Source organism: Triticum urartu, chromosome 2A (genome assembly GCF_056163025.1).
Source record: "Triticum urartu cultivar PI428250 chromosome 2A, HENAU_Tu73, whole genome shotgun sequence".
In the NCBI taxonomy this organism is placed as follows: Eukaryota; Viridiplantae; Streptophyta; class Magnoliopsida; order Poales; family Poaceae; genus Triticum; species Triticum urartu.
In genome coordinates, this window is record NC_141874.1 from 722920039 (window position 1) to 722938779 (window position 18741).

The following is an 18741-nucleotide window of genomic DNA, read 5'->3' on the forward strand; positions in this document are numbered from 1 at the left end:
TGGATTGAAGAGGAGGATCCACAAGAATTCTGCCGGGTTCGCCAAGCGCCTTCGGTTTGTGAAAAAAACTAGAGCAATGTCGATGCCGACGGCGCGAAGCTCACGGTCACCACCACCAGGATTCTTCACCTCACCAAGGTCGGGCTCACCCTTGAGATGATCGGGGCGGATTTCATCCGCCGCCGAATCGCTCCGCTGCATAACAAGGGGAGGTCGGCATGGCTCTTCACGAATGCGGCCGATATCATGAGGCTTCGCCCCGGCCCCGGCCTCGACCACAACCTCACGGTGATGGAGCACGCCCACTTATGCCAACGGCTCTTCCAGCTTGACGTGAACCGCGACGGCAAGGCTGAGAGGTCTGGCAAGGCCACGAAGCCCGGCAAGTTCACCAAGGGGCCCTTGTTTGGGTTGCCGGTGGGGTGGTCCCACTAAGCAATAACTCGCGCCGAAACGACATCATCGCCATGATGCCGGAGTTCAACGTGCACAGCCTCGTCCCAAATTGGGCTGAGCCACCGAAGGATCAAGTGTAGGAGTTCTTTGACACCCTGGAGGAGAAGTACGTCCGCGACGAGCCGCGGCTCATCTAGGACACCACCCAGGCGGAGCTGGACTACATCGCCGCCAGGGCGGCAGAGGCGGAGCTCGCCAAGGAGGCCGGCAGCGCCAGCGGCGTGGAGGACAAAGCCGTGGCGGCCAAAGAGGAGAGGGAGCTCGCCCAGTGAGCGTAGTCTACTGGGGAGGCCAGCAGCGCTGGCACCGGGGCCCCTCTTATTGAAGACGATGACAACGAGCCGTCGAAGGAGGAGGAGGAAGAGGAGGAGGAGGCCGAGGCCGTCGACCCTCCAGCCACGGGGAGAGAGCGAGTCCTGCAGCGGGCCAGCTCCAGCGAGCCGGTTCAGCCCGGCAGGGCCGTGCAACCCTGACATGCCCAGGAGACGTCCGCGCACCAAACGAGGGCCGCGGCGGCGAATAAATTGGTGAAGGCCGCGGTGGCAAAGAAGAAATCATCTGCCTCTTCTTCGTCCAAGCGTTGCCCAACTCCACCTGCTTCCCCTCCTCCTACAGGTGATGACATGGAGGTCTTCTTCGACCTCGGGTCTCTTAGCCCGAGGAGGAAGAGGAAGACAGCGGAAGAAGAAGCGGAGGATGAGTAAGTGCCTCCACTTTTTTCATCTCCGTCCCTTCGGACCGTGCTTCTTTTCTTGACTTGTCTTCATCTTGGCAGTGATGTGGAGACACTGGCCCAGAGGGTGAAGAGGGCCAGGTCCTCGACGGGCAGCCAGCCCCTGGCAGGCACTTCCGGTACACCGCTGGTGGTGTTGAGCAGTCTGGACAGCAGCCCCCGGCACAACCCCCAGCGTAAGCTCATCACCCGCCCCTCGTCAACGTGTGTCGGGGGTACGATTCTTGGTACTGAACTTGCCGTGATCGCAGGAGGAGGATAGCAGCAGGAGGAGCCACTGAGGGCTACCCCCAACACGCCACCTCCGTCAACCACGCCGCCCTGAGGGGTGTCCTCGGCAAGGGCGCCAAGCACCGAGCCCATGCACACAGAGGAGGAGGAGGCAAGCTTGGGCACTGGTGGCCACACCTCGGCGCCGGATGTTGGCGGGGATGGGGCCTCTTCTTCCCAGGCCGGCACGGGTAAGCCACTCTCCTCCCATCCCTTTTCTTTTTCTCTTCTTTCTGAATCTTGGTCTTGGCTTCGCTTCATCCCCTTCTCGATATCCAGATCCTCCATCGGCAGGCTAGGAGGATATAGACACCGCCATCGAGGATGTCGCCAAGGCCACCAAGGCGGAGGCCGAGAAGATCGCCGCCAAGGAGGCCGCCAAGGGCGCTGCTGAGGACGCCGCCAAGGGGCCTGCCGGGGAGCCCGGTATGGCTACTGCCGAGGAGGCCGGCAAGTCCGCTGCCGAGGAGGAGGTGGTCGATGACTAGCCTTCCTCCTCTGCTGCCTCTGGCTCCGGCAGGTATCTGAAGGTGAACGATGATCTTTTCGTCCACCTTCCAGGGGCGTCGAGCTCCAGGGCGCCCATCGAGGGAGAGGTGTTCGACGAGGAGGTGCTTGCCGCCGCCGGGCTCGAGGTCGTCGACGAGCCAAGCGCCGGTGGCGACGGTTCTCCGAAGGAGAGGCTTCTCCAGGCCATGGGCGCCAGTTTCGAAAGCTCCAGGCGCTCCACCGCGCCTGCCTGGACAAGGTCAAGTTCAGGATGGCAACGGTGGATAAGGCGGGGCGGACCTCAAGGGACGCGTCGTCGAGGCGCAAACTTGGTTCCGCCAAGCTTGTGAGGAGCTGAAGGCCGCCCAGGGAGAGCTGGCCAAGCGCGAGGTGGAGCTCACCATGAAGCAGGGCGACATCGAGAAGGCCCAGGAGACGGTGAAGAACCTGGTCGCCGAAGCCGAGGTCGCTCGAACCCAGCACCAGGCCGTGCTGAACTCCCAGGAGGAGGACCTTGCCGCACGTGAGGAGAAGCTTGCCGCAACGCTTCGTGGCAAGGACGAGGAGGTGGAGAAGCTCGTCATGCAACGGACCCAGGAGTTGGAGCAGAGGCACAAGGACGCACTGAATGCCCAGGCTCTGGTTCACGCCGGCAGGGTGAAGGAGCTGGAGGTGGAGCAGGACGGGCTGAAGGACCAGGTCCTGAAGCTGTCCAAGGAGAAGGACATGCTCAACGGTGCCCTGGTTGAGGCGCAGGGCGTAGTCCTCGACAAGGCTGGGCAGCTCTCCGAGGCCAATAACTCCATCAGAGACCTCAAGCTGAAGCTGGAGGGTCTCGAGGGGATGCTCTCAGAGGCCAAAGCCCGGGAGGAGATCCTGGCCAAGGATCTGGAGGCTGAGAGGCAGCTGCGGAAGAACGAAGCCGCCAACCACAAGGATTTTGTGGAACGCGAGAACCGCTGGATCGGGCGCCTCGAAGGCGTTGCCGGCAGGATCACCACGCGGCTGGCTACCATGGGGATGCCAAATGTGAGGTATACCCCGGAGTGCAACGCAAGTCCCAACGCCAAGCTGACCATCTTCTTCGAGGGAGTCCTCGGGGCCCTGGAGCAGCTCGACTCCAATCGGGCGGCCTCTCTGGCCGATGAGTCCCGGAGGCTTTGCCGGGGTGCCATGACCAAGGTTCTCACTAAGGTGGCGAACTGGAACCCCAACCTTGACTTCGACGCCACGCTGGAGAGCTTGCCGGAGGATGCAGACCTCACGGCGCTCAAGGAGCGTATCAAGCCCATCATCAGCCGCATCGGCGGAATCGAGAGGTTGGAGGACCAGCGCCGGGATTAGGCACCCCGTTTCTCATTGCCTCTGCAGGTTCATGGCCAAGCCAATTTATATCTTTAGTTAAAACCGCAGCAACAATTGATGTAATATAACTCTGCAGTACTTTTGAAAACGATGCATGTTATTGTCCTATTTGATCCTCCTTTGTATGTCCACCCTACGTTAATCGGGTAGGCTTGCCGGTGCGTAACCCAGGCCACGTCGCCTTAAGGACGGATCCCCAATAGCCTGCCGGGTATGCTCGCTGCCAGGTGAACCACCTTACCGCTCTCAACGCGACCGCTCGAACTGTCGAGCTTGACTCGAGTCAGAATCGAGAGCGTTGCCAATTGCAGAAGGCTACCCTGCCACTCTCGACGCGGCCGCTTGAGCTGTTGAGCGGACTCGAAACAGAACAAGGGTGTTGCCAATTGCGGAAGGGCCCCTTTGCGTGCGGGTTTTCCATACACAGGTCAGGACCTTCAAGGATAATAATCATATATATAAAAAGAAATTGCCCAAAGTTTCACATGACTTAGATTTTCTGTCGTTGCACAGGCATCCACCGCATCCGCAGATGGTGCCGCCAAGCTCGGTCGTCTTCTTCCTTAGAACGACGGCCACGATGAAACCGCTGCCCCGATCAGACCAGATTCTCACGACTGCGCCCCCTACCTGGCGCGCCAGAGATGTCGGTGGAAACGACACCTATGGGGTCACTGGGATCCCTTCTACGGTTGGCGGGCGCGAGGTTGTGCGAAGAGCGGATCTGACAAGAAGCACACGGATCGTTTACCCAGGTTCGGGCCGCGAAGATGCGTAATACCCTAGTCCTGCTTTGGTGGATGTATTTGAGTGTTCTTGTGTTCTTGAGCTAGCTATGGGGTGCAACTTTGCCCAAAAGAGCCGAATCCCCTCTCCTGGTCGCCTCGGGCCTCCTTTTATAGGAAAAAGCGGTTGCCACAGTGGCACACAGGAGGTGGAAAGGTCTACAGTCGACAAGCTATCCTCTGGGACTGACGGACAAACGCATTTAATGCGCTGCCGACGTGCCCTCCTTGCTTTATCGGGGACGCCAGGGAAGAACGTCCCAGCTGTCGCCGCCTCGCCTAGCCTCGACACGCGTCCGAGCTGATGAGGCATCATGGCGCCACGTTGGCTGGCTGCTGGGCTAGCACGGTGGTGGAGCCTTCATGAAGGGTCGCATGCTGCCACGCAGGTGCTTGCTGAGTCGGTGTAGAGGTCGTCCGTCGCCACGCAGGTGCCTGCCCATCTGGTTGAGCTAGCAGCTGCTTGGGGACGATTGTGGAGTCTTGGCTGGCGCGGGCCTGGCAGTGGCCCTGCTGATGCCCTCGGCAAGGGTCTTGCCGGGGGCTCGGCAAGCGTGCTGATGTGGCGTTGCAGTCGTCCCCGACAAGGGTCTTGCTGGGGGTCTTGTGGATTTCCTCGGCTAGGATCCCGCTGAGGTTCGCCGTCTTCTGGTCCTCATCTGATCTCATATGTTTATGATCTTGAAGAAGATTTGCATGCCACCACAGAGGCGCCTCCCGAGCCTTGGTTCCAATATAGTTGGTTGGGTTGGAGCCTGTGGGCTCAAGGGTAGCTCACTCCACTGGCATCGGGCAAGTTGCCCCGACAAGGCTCTTGCCAGGGCTGCGGAGGCTGCCTCGGCAAGGATCTTGCCGAGGGAGTCCAGCTCGCCCTCTTGCTCTCCTGCTCTTCTGGTCTTGGCGTTGCCTTGGTTGCCTCGTGCTTCGGCTTCTCTCCGGCTTCCCTCCTCTACCCTACTAAGTGTTGTCGTGGCGCGCAGCTCTGACTGCCCGTGCACAAGTAAAGGGGTCAAAAAAAGAGCCCTTACTTTTGTACACCGATAGATATATTGCTTTCTTCATCAAATAGGTTGATAAATATCAGGTAACAGAGGGGATCATGTTGCAGAGATAGAAGAAGCGGACAGGTGTGTGGGGATGTGCTTTGGTTCCACTCACGCACATGAAACAAAATTGATTTTCTAGCTGCCACACACATGAAACAACTAGGAATTCTATATATGTTTCTGATACACAGGTTTTTCATGAGTTTCGGAGACAGACAAGTGTTCATGTTTTTAGAGTGAGGAACTCACCCAGCTATCCTAATGTGATCTGGTGGAAGTTGTTTTAGGAAACACAATCCGGGGGGTTGTGAACCAGGATGATACTGCAGCTCGCGCAGGAACCCCCTCGGCGGTGGTCAGATCTGAGAACGTTGGTCGCGGCTATCCTCGAAGCAGCGGCCCCCGGCAAGCTCGATCTGCATCGGATCCTAGCATATGCCTCGTGATGTGATGCGCCATGTTGTTGCAGGTTTTTGCGTTGCAGGACTAGCTGGCCCGCGCCGGCGGCAGTGATTTTGCGGTGGTGGGGACTAGAGCCGCACTGCGCGCATGTTTGCCTGGACGGCGGACAGGGGATTCTGTTTCTGAAACAGAACGACCGTTGCAGGAAGTAATGGCCTGGTCAATGGCGCGTGATGGTTGCATCCGACGGCGGTCAGGTGTCTAATCCAACGACTCTCCGGACGACGGATGTTTCTAACACATCCGCCCGATGGACGCGTAGCGGCGCCCTCTTGTTCAAAATAGCGTTACTATTTTTCACTAGTTTGGTGGTCGTAGACTGGGAAATTGGTGCTGGATATTGAGCGGTTGAGAGGAAAGGCCCAGTGCATCAAGATTCTCGCAGCCGTTCGGACAGCACACGCCGACGTCAGACTTTTATGATTTGAAAAAGAAATGGAGGGGCGGTCCCTACCGACAGGCGGGCCCACGGTAATCCGGAGAATCTTCGCTCCCGTGGCTCGCGGGCCGCGGCGCCGCTGAGCCAACCGAAGCATTTCGCCTCGCGGCCACATTCCGCCGGACTCCACCACCCGCTGGCACCCCCACCGATCCAGGCATCAGCCACCGCCGCCGCCGCCATGTCCGGCTGCCCCTGCTCCACCTCCGCCTCCGCCTCCTCTCCACTCTCCCTCCTGCCCCCTTCCAGCTCCGTCCCCGCCGCTTCCAGGCGCAGCACCGTCGCCTTCTCCTCCTCGCGCGGCCCACGGAGAGGCGCGCGCGCGATAGTCGCGGCGAGCAGCGGCAGCAAGGACGAGAAGGCCGAGGCGGGGGAGGAGGAGGAGGGGGAGCCGGCGTTCAACCCGTTCGGGTTCGTCACGGACAACCCGTCCAGCCGCAGCGCCATCCAGCTGCCCGCGTCGCCCGCCCAGGACGGCAATGTCGGCCAGATGCTCTACGTAATGCCGACCTCCACTTCCTCTTGTTTGATCCTTGTTGCTGTGCTTTTGAGCTGCTGATGACTGATCGTACCTTGTCGCGTGCAGAGGACGGAGGACAAAGGGAGGGAGTACGGCAAGAGCGTGAGATCAGGGGAGTTTCGATGGTTCGTGAGGCAAACAGGTAATTTGCTTCTTCATCTTCGGGCTGCTGAGATGATTTTCGTGCGGCACCATTGTTTTTGACGGGGGTACGTAGTGTGCGACTGTGAATGCCAATTGGTTTGCAAGAATAAAACCACATTTTATATTTATGAAAAAGTGTGGCAGACCTTGGTGGAACTGAAACTCTCTCGAAACAAGTGTTGGATATTTTTATTGCAGTATGATGTATCCTCACTTTTGATAGTAATCGCGAAAACAAAGCTTGTTGCTGCTATAAAATCGATGGGTGTGCGCTGCGTTGTGTTCCTCACTTATAAGGATCATCAGAATATGTGTTCCATGTTCTGCAAACACAGCCCTCATGTAATTGTTAGTTTTCATACAATTTGCAATGCAATTGTAGGTTCTCCTGATTCACGGCGTGGGACTATTATGTTTCTTCACGGTGCTCCAACTCAGTCATTTAGTTATCGCACGGTTATGGCTCAGGTTAGCTTTATTGACCGCATATTTTATACCTTAGTATGAAACAACTAGCTGTTCTTATTTTGCCTTACTTAAAAACAACATTAATAATATTTGAACTGGTTACTTATAAAGATAGCTACATGTTTTTAAGTAATCATTTACCGTTGTATTACACAATAAAAAAATGGGTTTCTTCTATCTTGATAACTATATTTGGTTACAAAGTTTAGAGCCATACTTTATCTGAATCGTGCCTTGACGCAGATTAACAACCTCGAACTTGACTGTTGTTTTGGGAACCAGATGTGATAAATGACCTTCAATTGGCGATTGATAAAATAACTGGGGTTTAATTTTAATCATTTTTGAATAACACGTTCAAAAGGCTTAAAATTATGATGTGAATATACACATTTATGCTTTTGTTGCAACCGACCATTCCAGCCTCTAAGAAGCTATTGACCTTACTAGATGGCAGATGCTGGCTACCATTGCTTTGCTCCTGACTGGATAGGATTTGGGTTCAGTGAGATGCCACAGCCTGGATATGGATTCGATTTCAAAGGTGATGAAATGTCTGTGAAATTCCTGGTACAAATGTGTCTATAAAACTAACCAAAGACACATGTATGTTCTACCATTTGTAGAAGAGGAGTTCCACAAGGCATTTGATGAACTTCTTGTTACTCTAAATATCACTGAACCATTCTTCTTAGTTGTCCAGGTACACATTTTGGAAGATTACAGAAAATCCTTGCCATGGAAGTTCTCATATGGACGTCTGAATCATTTCATTCATTTCTTTGTAGGGATTTCTTGTGGGTTCTTATGGTCTGACATGGGCATTGAAGAACTCGAACAAACTTCTTAAGGTAGCAATCCTTAACAGCCCACTTACTGTTTCTTCTCCAGTGCCTGGAGTCTTTAAGCAGCTCAGGTCAGCATGCTTCTCTTTGTTCCTTAATTCTAGTTGTTCTACGTTGTAAATTCAACCAGCGTGCTTCGGTAGATTTCAAAACCATGACTCCAAACATTTAAACAGCTGAAATCCACAACTAAATTGACTTGGAACACACATATATGCTTTATTGCTGCCATATCTTTTTTGTTTTTTAACAGAACTCTTTCATCTATTGCGTCTTATTTTGGGTACAGTGTGATGATATTTATTCGCCCAGTGGTTTCGCTTTTCAATCCAAAATATATTTTTGGCAAGCTGGTGGTGTTATAGATGTTTATTTCACCTAGATTTTTCTTATTTTTCACTAATATTTTAGTTAATATTCTTTTTTTTCCTCTAAGTTTGTACTTATGTATGTGAACTGAGGGAATCAATTTTAATGCAGGTTTCCACTTGTGGGCGAATTTACCTGCCAAAATGCTATCCTGGCTGAGAGATTCATTGAAGCAGGTAGCCCGTATGTATCCTTGTCGCAGAAACTCTGTTTATTATACCATGCCAGTTTTGTTAGCACTAGCACTCTTTGTTTCCTGCGGAAGCGCATGCTGCTTGAAACAAGGGAATAACTTCCGTTTATTCCCCCAAATGATGCTATTTTGTGTTCATACCATCAGTACCTCTGTAGCAGTGTACCATCAGTACCTCCAGGTGAGAAATTTGCATCTGAACCCCATTTTGTTTGACAGGTATGTGCTGAAGTCAGAGAAGGCCGACGTATACAGATTGCCGTATCTATCAAGTGGAGCACCTGGATTTGGTTTGTCCTTACTCGCAGTCTACTGGTTTTCTTACGTTCACTTTCTATTATCTCTAGGCATGAAAGGAAATTTAAATTACCAAACCAAGAATCTATTTTTGCTAAGAAAAGGAATGCAAGTTTTACATGGGATGTCACACATTATTTAACATGCTTTGGTAACTTTAAATCACCTGAACCCATGCATCATCATAAGTCATAACTATATATACTCATGCCTTCCCCTCGGGAAATTGTCTTCACGATATATCTATGCATATTGACCTAACTATCCTGCTATCTTATCTAAGGAAAGAGTCATACTTTCGCTCTTCGAGACTTTCTTGTCCAAGTACTTTCCTCTTTGCCTATGCATTTGTGTTTCATACAATTGCATATGTGTTTTCATTGAAGGATGTGCCTCATTGGAAAAAAAATCAAATAGAACCCCACTTGATGGAAAATCTTACACTGATTATATTATAATGTTTCAGTTGGCTTGCCTTTTTTTTCTTGAATAAGATTAGTTAGACTTCCAAATTACTTTTTCAGTTGGCAATCTTAACATCTCACTCTTCTATATCTTTTTTTTAGCATTACTTGAAGCTGCCAGGAAGGCCAATTTTCAAGATGTATTAAGCAGAATTTCGGCTGGATTTTCATCCGACAGGTAGACTTATCCTCCAAACAATTAATTAAAACAGGCAGGCTGTGTCTTTATGCAAGGCTTGGTGTAGTAAGCTCTAGTGTCACTCACTAGTCATTCTGAAGTCAACACATGCACCCAATATTACTACTATCAAACAGGCAAATTACTTATCGAATGTTTTTGCTGTGCTGAAACCATCTTGTGGGCAATTTCCTGCAGCTGGGACAAACCAATATTGCTGGCATGGGGGGAGTCGGACAAGTACCTACCGCTCTCGATAGCCGAGGAGTTCAAGAAAAACAATCCATCAGTGGTGAAACTGAAACCCATCGAAGGAGCTGGTCACATGCCGCAAGAGGACTGGTAATTTCTTCTGTGTGGCAGAGTAAATTCAGTCGATTTGTGTCCTGCTCCTCCACCTGCACCTTATTACAGTATTATTCATGTACTTCTTTTTCGGAACGAAAACAAGAAAACCATCCCGGTGGAAAAGGATGCACCCGCGCCACAAGTATTATTCATGTAGATTATTACCCAGTTTCTGAAAATCACAGTACGTGTGTACCATACACTGTGTTCTAACATTCAGTCTAGTGTAGTCTAGTCTAGTCTAGACGCGTTATACGAGATTGTATGCTTGTGCTGATCACTGGCGAGGTTTGTGCTATGCAGGCCAGAGAAGGTGGTGACGGCCCTGAATTCCTTCCTGTATTAGTCTATCGGAACTACTATGCGGACGACTTGGTGTGGACGAACTATGGACGATGGAGGATCGAAAGGTCATACCCAGTTGTCCACTACGCATGGATGGCATGATCTGCTGCATCGTGCAGAAATCGTCCAGATCCTATCGTGTGTGTAGCAGCGTTGTTAGTCTATTATTGAAGGAGGTCATCATACAAGGTTAAAGCTGTGGTTGATCAGTTGGTATATATATGAAACTGTACAGTTCAGATGCACATTGTGTAGATGAAGGGCGGTTGAGGACAACTTGCGTGTATATACAAGAGTTGATTACACGCACATGGTACATTTACTCGCACTGTAAATGAAAGGGTTGAAGATCATGCGAGTAAATGTATGTATGCGACGGACGGCATGATCTTCAGTTACCCAGCTGTGCAGTTATTTACTTGGTTCGACCCCGGTTCTGGTCTGCCGGCCGGTGGCCGTGAGCGCAGCGCAGTGGTCTCCGCTGGCAGAAGGAAGGGCACTCCAGTGTGTGTAGCATCGTGAACCGACCCCGGCCGAGGCAGGCTCCCAAGTTGAACTTGGCAGGCTAGCTGTCTGCAAGGTGGACCGGGGGTGGCTGGCGCGACCAGCTACCCTCTGCTGGCGTTGCTTACTGTCATGGACATGGACTGACCTTGGTCGTAGCGCCAGCCGCTGGAGCTATCACCAGCTGCTGGCCTAGCACATGGGCGGGCACGCATGGAGCCATGGACGAGCAGATCGTATCCCTATCGATCCCAACTCTTCTGCCCTACTCCACAGAAAAACTACAGATCTACATAAATTCTAAGCTGCTGTGTGGAGGAGATCCTGACCAAAGGCTGAAGCAACACGCTAGCTAGCTAGCTAAGGCGACCCTGGCGCCATTGGCGGCATGCATGCATGCATGCGGCCCCGCCGTCTCCCTGTGCATGCCTTGTTCCCTTCGACGAAGCCATCCCATCGTCACATGAGCTCCCAACGTACGTAGCGTACGGAGCGCATTCATGGAGAAAATGCCCATACCCCATACGGCATTCGCTGGTTGGCTCAAGTACTATCGCCCGGGACGCACAAGGCCATGGATGGACCACCAGCCGGCCGGCCGGAGCTGCCATCGTGCCGTGTCATCCTTACCAGTCACACATCATGCAATGTCCAACACAGCCTGGAAGGCAGCATCGTGCAATGCCGAACACACTCATGCACACCGTAAAAGTAAACCAATCGGGAATTGCGGAATCGTGTGTACATCTCGCTTTACTTTTTCGCGATCACGGCACACCCTTGATCTGCTGCAGCGAACGTATACCTGGACAATACGGTGGCAATGATGTCAGTATAAAAATGCACGTAACACACGCGTGGCAACGGCTCCAAATTAAGCTACAGCTAGCTAGCGCGCAAGAATGGCCCGCCTCGGCATCACCGCGTCAGTCCTCGCACTCCTCCTCGCAGCGGCGACGTTCTCCTCAGCCGCCGGTTTACCCACGGCCGGCGGCGCGCCACGTAGGGTGCTGTGGAGCAAGGGCGTCCCGGCCGACCCGTTCTGCCCGTGGGAGGCCGTCAAGTTCGGCGCGTGCGCGGCGGTGCTCGGCCTCGCGGACGCGCAGGCCGGCGCGCAGCTCGGGAGCGAGTGCTGCCAGCTCGTGGGCAGTCTCGCCGCGACGGAGGCCGCCGCGTGCCTCTGCGTCGCCGCCAAGGAGGGCGTGCTCGGCCTCGTCTCCGCCGAGTGGTCCGTCGGCGTCGAGCTCCTCGCCAGCGCCTGCAAGACGGAGATCCCCGACGGCTTCAAGTGCGTGTGACATGTTGATGTTGTTTCGTCTGGTGGAAGCGAGTGCCCATGCATTTGAGCAGTGCTGTCTGTCAAAGTGAAAAAACTGCTTTCTTCTTCGACTTGTAGACATTTTGTTTCACTTCCCGGTGTATGCAAACGTAATTGCATGTTTGCGTCAACTATACATGAATCATCGTCAGTTTATTTATTTTGCTTTCCACGAAGGAGAGGCCGGGGTTTACAAAATTTTTTTTTGGTGAGGAATACTTTTGACTACAAATCTCACATATAGAATGCTTACAGAACTAGCGTGAAAAACACACGATGTGAAAGTATTTACAAGCTAGGCAGAACCATACCATTTTTACATGCTAAACTCAATACACTTTCACAAAGATTAGTGGTCAAATTTGTAAACATTGACGCGCGGTATATGGCGGGACGGATGGAGTACGAAACGGGATGGTCATCACATGCATCAGGTCGATCGTACATTGATCCCCATGACCCTGGACCCCGTCGGTCGATCTTTCACCGGCTCGTTTTGATGTGACGGTGCACCAAACTTGTGTACGACTCGAGGCAGATTGGAAGTGTGGCAGGAAATGACCATGACCACTGGCCCTGATGGTACTGGAGAGCTATGGTGCCGATCGATTAATCAGAAAGTTTGCACGTTATATATGGAACCTGCGAGATACACGATAATTAGCGTGGATCGGAGTGAGTGGTGCAGTATCGAATTTGGTTGGGGTCTTTTTTCTTTTTGGAGTGCCGGATTCTTCACGTAGACCACACCTCGTGTTATCTCGTTATGCATACTGCTCTGTACAGTTCCAGTGGGGGCATCGGGCGGTGGACATGCGCTCAGGCCAAAATATAATCTTCGTTGGCTTGTAAACCTTGCATTGTGACACTGTTCGGTTACGTGCATGGCCTGCTGAAAGGCTTGTATTTGGTGAGAGTTTTTTAGAGAGAGAGAGAGAGAGAGAGATGGGGGAGCCCTACCGCAATTTTCATATTTCCTGAGCGCGTGAAAAACTCGGTGAAAGCCGATCCCCAGTCGGCAGAGAGTTTGCCGAGTTCAGCTCTCGGCAAAGATAAAGAAACACGGCAACGGCCATTTTTCAAGCAGTGCGGACTCATTTCTAGTGGAGTCTCCTCATTGCCAACACATGTAACGTACACCTAACATACTTACGAAACAATGAAATATTTAGTACTTGTATAATGGAATTGACGGAAATATGACTTAAACAATTGAGATTTGTGTGCATATTTATGTATTTCTAAATTATATTGATACTTGTTTTTGAAAGAAATATTTAGTAACGTGCATGAGATGTTCAGAATTTGACTGAAGTATGATTGACACAATTGAAATTTTTGTGATATCCGTGAAATGTTTCTAAAATTGGTTAAAATACAACTAAACTTATTGAAGTTTGTGTGGTTATTTATGAAATACATTTCAAACTTTTTTCGAACGATAAAATGGCACTGAACAAATTCATAAAAATGAAACAAAATGTTGTTTAGTGTCACAAAGATAAATGAAATTAGATAAAAATGACAGGAACATTATTTTGCAAACATTTCGTTTGAAACAACTAAAATGGTTTGGCACACATATGAAATATTACCAACATTGATGTAAAATATTGTGATTAAAATGGTACGTGCATGGCCTGGTGAAAGTTTCTTTTGTAGAGAGAGAGATATTACTGGGTTTCTAAAGGAACCACTATGCAGTGGAGTCTCCTCGTTGCCAACGCACGTAACCTAACATATACTTATGAAACAAGCAAAATATTTAGAGTAATGTTTAGTACATGTACAATGAAAATGACTGAAATATGACTCAAACAATTGAGATTTGCGTGCATATTTATATGCTTCTGAAATATATTGATACTTTTTTTGAAACAAAGAAATATTTAGCACGTGCATGAGATGTTTCTCAGTTAGATTGAAGTGTGACTGACACAATTGAAATTTATGTGATATCTGTGAAATGTTTCTTAAATGGATTGAAATATGACTAAAATTATTGAAGTTTGTGTGGTTATTTATGAAATGTATTTCAGACTTTTTTGAAACGATGAAATGTCACTGAAACAATTCATTAAAATGAACAATTTTTTTCAGTGTCACAAAGATAAATGAAATTAGATAAAAATGACAGGAACAAATTTTGTAAACATTGCATTTGAAACAATTGAATGTTTGGCACATGTATGAAATGCTACCAAGATTGAATTCAAATACTATGATTAAAATTATACAATTTAAACGTGTTAAAAAAATGTGTCGGGTTGGCCTGGTTCTGCAGCCAGATGCATAAAGATATCAAAATTTTGGCTTCAGACAGGTGTGGCAAAGACATGACCATGGGCGTACGATGTAGAACTATACGCACAAGCCAGTTCACCCAAAAGCTCAAGCTAATAGGAAAAGGTGGGTTATGCATTTATACATCACATACGAGGCATGACGAGTACTTCGGACTAGTTTATGTTTCTCGTGCAAATGATCATATTTTTCCATCTACTGAGTTGTTCTATTTGACGTCCACGGTGCAACGATAGTTCCACTTTTATCGTCGTTATTATTGGATGATGGATGAGTTGCCACGAAGACACGGTCCTCCTTCTATTTCTGTCATACGACCATAGCTGGTCCTGTTGCCTTGCCTGCCATGTATGCCATCCTTGAGTACGCACAGCACATGTTTGATGAAATGCACTAGCAGCTCAAGCTCACTCCGGCCATGTCCGAACAGCGTGGCCACACCACCAACGGTGCATTTCCGTCCGGGACGCTCCACAGCCTCCTCGCCGTTCCTCCATGGCTCCATCCTCTTCCCAAGCCGTAGGCTGCTACCTCTGCGGCGCCGTGGCTGCGACTTGTGTGTGTACCACGCCGACGCGCAGTTCCTGATCGATGAAATCTCAAGCCGAAATAACCATGGGGTAATTAATCTCGCATGCGTACTTACAAAATCCCATGAAAGACAGCTACACGAGATCTCTGCCCTGCCTGTCTCTCTCTGAATACGCATGCGACCAAATACCCGCCCATGCCGCTCGCCAAGACGACCCGGCTGGAGCTCACGTCGTCGCCACAAACTTCGCTTGCTGTCTAGCTAGCTAGGGCCGGGCCTGGTTGCCGAAACGATGCGTGAGGCCAAACGCGGCGGCGGTGTCAGCCAGGCACGTCGATGATCCTGGCGCCGGTCGATCGGGTGGAAGGGGAATCACGAGGCGCCTTGCGTACGTACGTCCCATCGCGCTGAACTGGCCTCGCTCGATCCTGTCGGATGAGCGCGGCCACGTACGTCCCCGTCACATGAGCATGCACGATCTCGATCGATGGCGTGTGCTGCTGGCTGGCCTCTGGCCTCTGCGCGCCGGTCGGTATGCGTGTGTGGATGTAGGTTAGTAGTGTGAGATGAGATGTGTGTGACTACTGACTAGACCGGCCGATGGAACATTTTAGCCGGGCTTATTAGCTAGCTAGTAGATCGATGCAAAAGGTGTTGCTTGATTGATTGCTTGCTTTGGGGTTGCACAGTCGCTCACATGCATGCATGCATGCAAATTGCAATGCTGAACCGACCGATCGAGGCATTGGGATCGAGCTACCCAGCAGATGCTGAGGGGGTCTTCGCTCAGTGTATCAGCTGGCTACAGGTCGAGATGATTGGAGTACTGGCCGGACAGCTCCAAACGCAACGCTGGAGGGAAACAGCTTTCTTACTGTGAAGCAGACATGGACGCCGACCCAACTGGCCTGGCCAGCCCTCTCTCTGCATGTAAGCAAGGTATATATCTCAAGGGAGGATCCGATATGTACCTCAACTGATGAACTGCCCATGGCTCCTCAATTGCACTGCAATTAATAACGCCAGAAACTTCCTTCAGTGTCACCCACGGTTTCCTCTCCTGCACCCTTCTTGCTGAAAGCGCAGGTTCAAATGAACATAGTACACATGAACTGCTTTTCCTCATAGCTCCTCAACTCAACTGCAACAAAACCAGAAACTTCAATCTCACCCATCGTTTCTGCGCTTTTCTTGCAGAATCTGCACTACGTTGAAGTTTAACTGGAACTAAACCCAGCGGCCGGGCGAGATGAATGAACACAGGACACTAGACAGTGGTGCCTATCAATTACACGTACACCACACATATCTCGCTGAAAGTGCGGGTTGAGATGAACATATGCCACATGGACTGCGCATAGCTCCTAAATTCCACTGCAACAAAACCAGAAACTTCAATCCGCCTCATGGTTTCCGCGCTGTTCTTGCTGAACTGAAAGTGCAGGACGTCTGAAACTGAACCCAGGGCGCGAGGAAGACGAACACATAGCACATCAAACACAGTACCGACCGATTGATTACGCGTACATCACACATATCTAGCCCTAATCCTAGGCCCAACCATGGAAGCAACTAGGTACGTTACGTAGCTCGGAAGGCGCATCACGCTAGCTCACCTAGGCTGCAATCATGCAGCGCGCGGACGGGCGCGGACAAGGGCGAGTCACACGCCGGCCGCGCCTCTTTTGGCCGCTTCGGCAACCAGCCAAGCCGGCCAGCTGCACTGGCGATCCCCCACCCCCCACCGCCGCTGCGCCTCCACGTGACCGGTCCGGCCAGCCGGCCGGTTGGGTTGGCTCCGCCAGCCATCCGCATTGCATGCCATTGCCACCGCACACCAATGGCATCGCGCGCGCTGCAATAATTCCCGTGCGTGCCCCACGCCCGGCCCCCGTCACGCGCGCGCGCCTATAAAAGCGTGCTCGGCCGGAGACACAGGCACAGCAGCACCCCACGTAACACGGACCCGGTCGATCGCCGCCTGAGCTCGGAGAGGTAGCTGCAATGGAGTCCACGAAGATCTCCGCGCTGCTGGTGCTCGCCATGCTGGCGCTCTCCTCGCCCACCGTCGTGCTCGCGTGCTCCCCCGCCTCCGGGTGCGGCAGCGGCACCCCGTCGAGCGGCACGCCCTCGGCCGGCGGCGTCAGCATACCCCCGGTCGGCGGTATCGTTGGCACCGTCACTCCGATCATCGGCGGCGCCGTCCCCACCGTCGGCGGTGTCGTCGGCAAAGTCACCCCGGTCATCGGCGGTGTCGTCGGCAAAGTCACCCCAGTCGTCGGCGGCGCCGTCCCCACCGTGGGCGGTGTCGTCGGCAAAGTCACCCCAGTCGTCGGCGGCGCCGTCCCCACCGTGGGCGGTGTCGTCGGCAAAGTCACCCCAGTCGCCGGCGGCGTGGTTGCTCCTGTTGTCGGCACCGTAGGCGGCGTCGTCGGCAAAGTCCCCGTCGTCAGCGGCGCCGTCCCTGCCGCCGGTGGCGTGGTCTCTCCAGTCGTCGGCACCGTAGGCGGCGTGGTTGGCGGCGTCCCCGTCGTCGGGGGAGTTGTCACTCCCGTCATCGGCGTCGTGGCTCCCATCATCGGGGGCTCCCCGTCCCCCAAGACCCGCCACGGCGGACGCAAGGCGTGTCCTCCCTCGCCCCCGACCCCCACCCCGTCTCCCCCGACCCCGGCGCCGACTCCGCCGACGCCCACGCCTAGCCCCACGCCCTCCTCCGACACGTGCCCGATCGACACGCTGAAGCTGGGCGTGTGCCTGGACCTGCTCGGCAACGAGCTGCACATCGGCGACGCCAGCGTCAAGTGCTGCCCGCTCGTGGAGGGCATCGCCGGGCTCACCGCCGCGGCGTGCCTCTGCACGGCCATCAAGGCCAAGGTGCTCAACCTCGCCCTCTACGTGCCGCTCGCCCTCCAGCTGCTCGTCAACGACTGCGGCTGCGCCGTGCCCCCGGGCTACACCTGCGCCTGATCCGTCCGTCCGTTCCACATCCGACGCGCAAAATTTAAGCCACAAGTTTGAAATCAAGGTTGTTGTTCGGTCGATGAAGCCACTCGCTTCTTGTTTGTTCATTTAGTACTACTACAATTTATTTTATTATTATTATTACTATTATTACCATCTTTCCGTTTGATATTCATCTTGTAAGATTTGTATATCCGGTTCCTATGGAAGGTGTAATTGTATTGTGTACCAACCTCAAACTATTTATCCTGGTGATGTAATTCCATTCTCGTCCATGATGCTCCCTTGAACAACTTCATTTTTCTACTGATTTCAAAAGGTAATCCAAGCCTCCAACCTGCATGGAGCCCCATTTTTCTAAAACTCGAAAAAAAAAATCAAGTTTCAAAAAAGGCTACATGTACATCTACATGTGTGTAAATTTTCACTGTGATACATTGATACTCCATGGGTTATTTAAGATGTGAGCTACACACAGAAAAAAACAAATTCATGGATTTTTAGCAGATACGCTGCTCACTATCAATATCCACGAACTTGCTGTTTTCATGGAGCTCACATCTTAAAATCTAATCATACATCCTTATGTACTTGTGATTTTTTTTTCCAAATAAATGAAACCTTCAAAATAACAGAGAACATGGTACAAAAACGGTTACAACAGATGGCGTGGTTCAGTAAACCTACCGAGCGGCTCTCGGTATTCTGACAACATTTTTTAACACCCCCCCCCTTCCCCCCTTTCCCCTCTTTAGGGGAACAATGGTATTTATCCCTATATAAAATTATGTACCACTCCTTCTGTACCGTAATATTTGTCAGCGGCTTCAACGACAAATATTACGGTAGAGAGAGTAGTATTTCTCAATAGGATGTGTCTACGTATCAGTCGACTAAAATTTATAA

The 18741-nt window shown here is 51.7% G+C and overlaps 3 protein-coding genes across 3 annotated transcripts; all 3 read left to right on the top strand.

Moving 5' to 3' along the window:
- The first annotated feature begins 6109 nt into the window (after nt 1-6109).
- Nucleotides 6110-10544, top strand: LOC125540109 (alpha/beta-Hydrolases superfamily protein). Its single transcript, XM_048703697.2, has 11 exons — nt 6110-6544; nt 6632-6707; nt 7092-7177; nt 7628-7721; nt 7804-7880; nt 7966-8093; nt 8503-8574; nt 8804-8874; nt 9448-9523; nt 9722-9865; nt 10175-10544. Exons 1-11 carry the CDS (start codon nt 6227-6229, stop codon nt 10215-10217), a joined length of 1185 nt encoding a protein of 394 aa, XP_048559654.1. The 5' UTR covers nt 6110-6226; the 3' UTR covers nt 10218-10544.
- Nucleotides 10545-11572: 1028 nt separating this feature from the next.
- LOC125534342 (putative lipid-binding protein AIR1) lies at nt 11573-12198 on the top strand. The gene has a single exon (XM_048697593.2). It carries the CDS (start codon nt 11623-11625, stop codon nt 12016-12018), a length of 396 nt encoding a protein of 131 aa, XP_048553550.1. The 5' UTR covers nt 11573-11622; the 3' UTR covers nt 12019-12198.
- Nucleotides 12199-16794: 4596 nt separating this feature from the next.
- On the top strand, nt 16795-18108 carry LOC125540110 (uncharacterized). The gene has a single exon (XM_048703698.2). It carries the CDS (start codon nt 16879-16881, stop codon nt 17839-17841), a length of 963 nt encoding a protein of 320 aa, XP_048559655.1. The 5' UTR covers nt 16795-16878; the 3' UTR covers nt 17842-18108.
- Nucleotides 18109-18741: the final 633 nt, after the last annotated feature.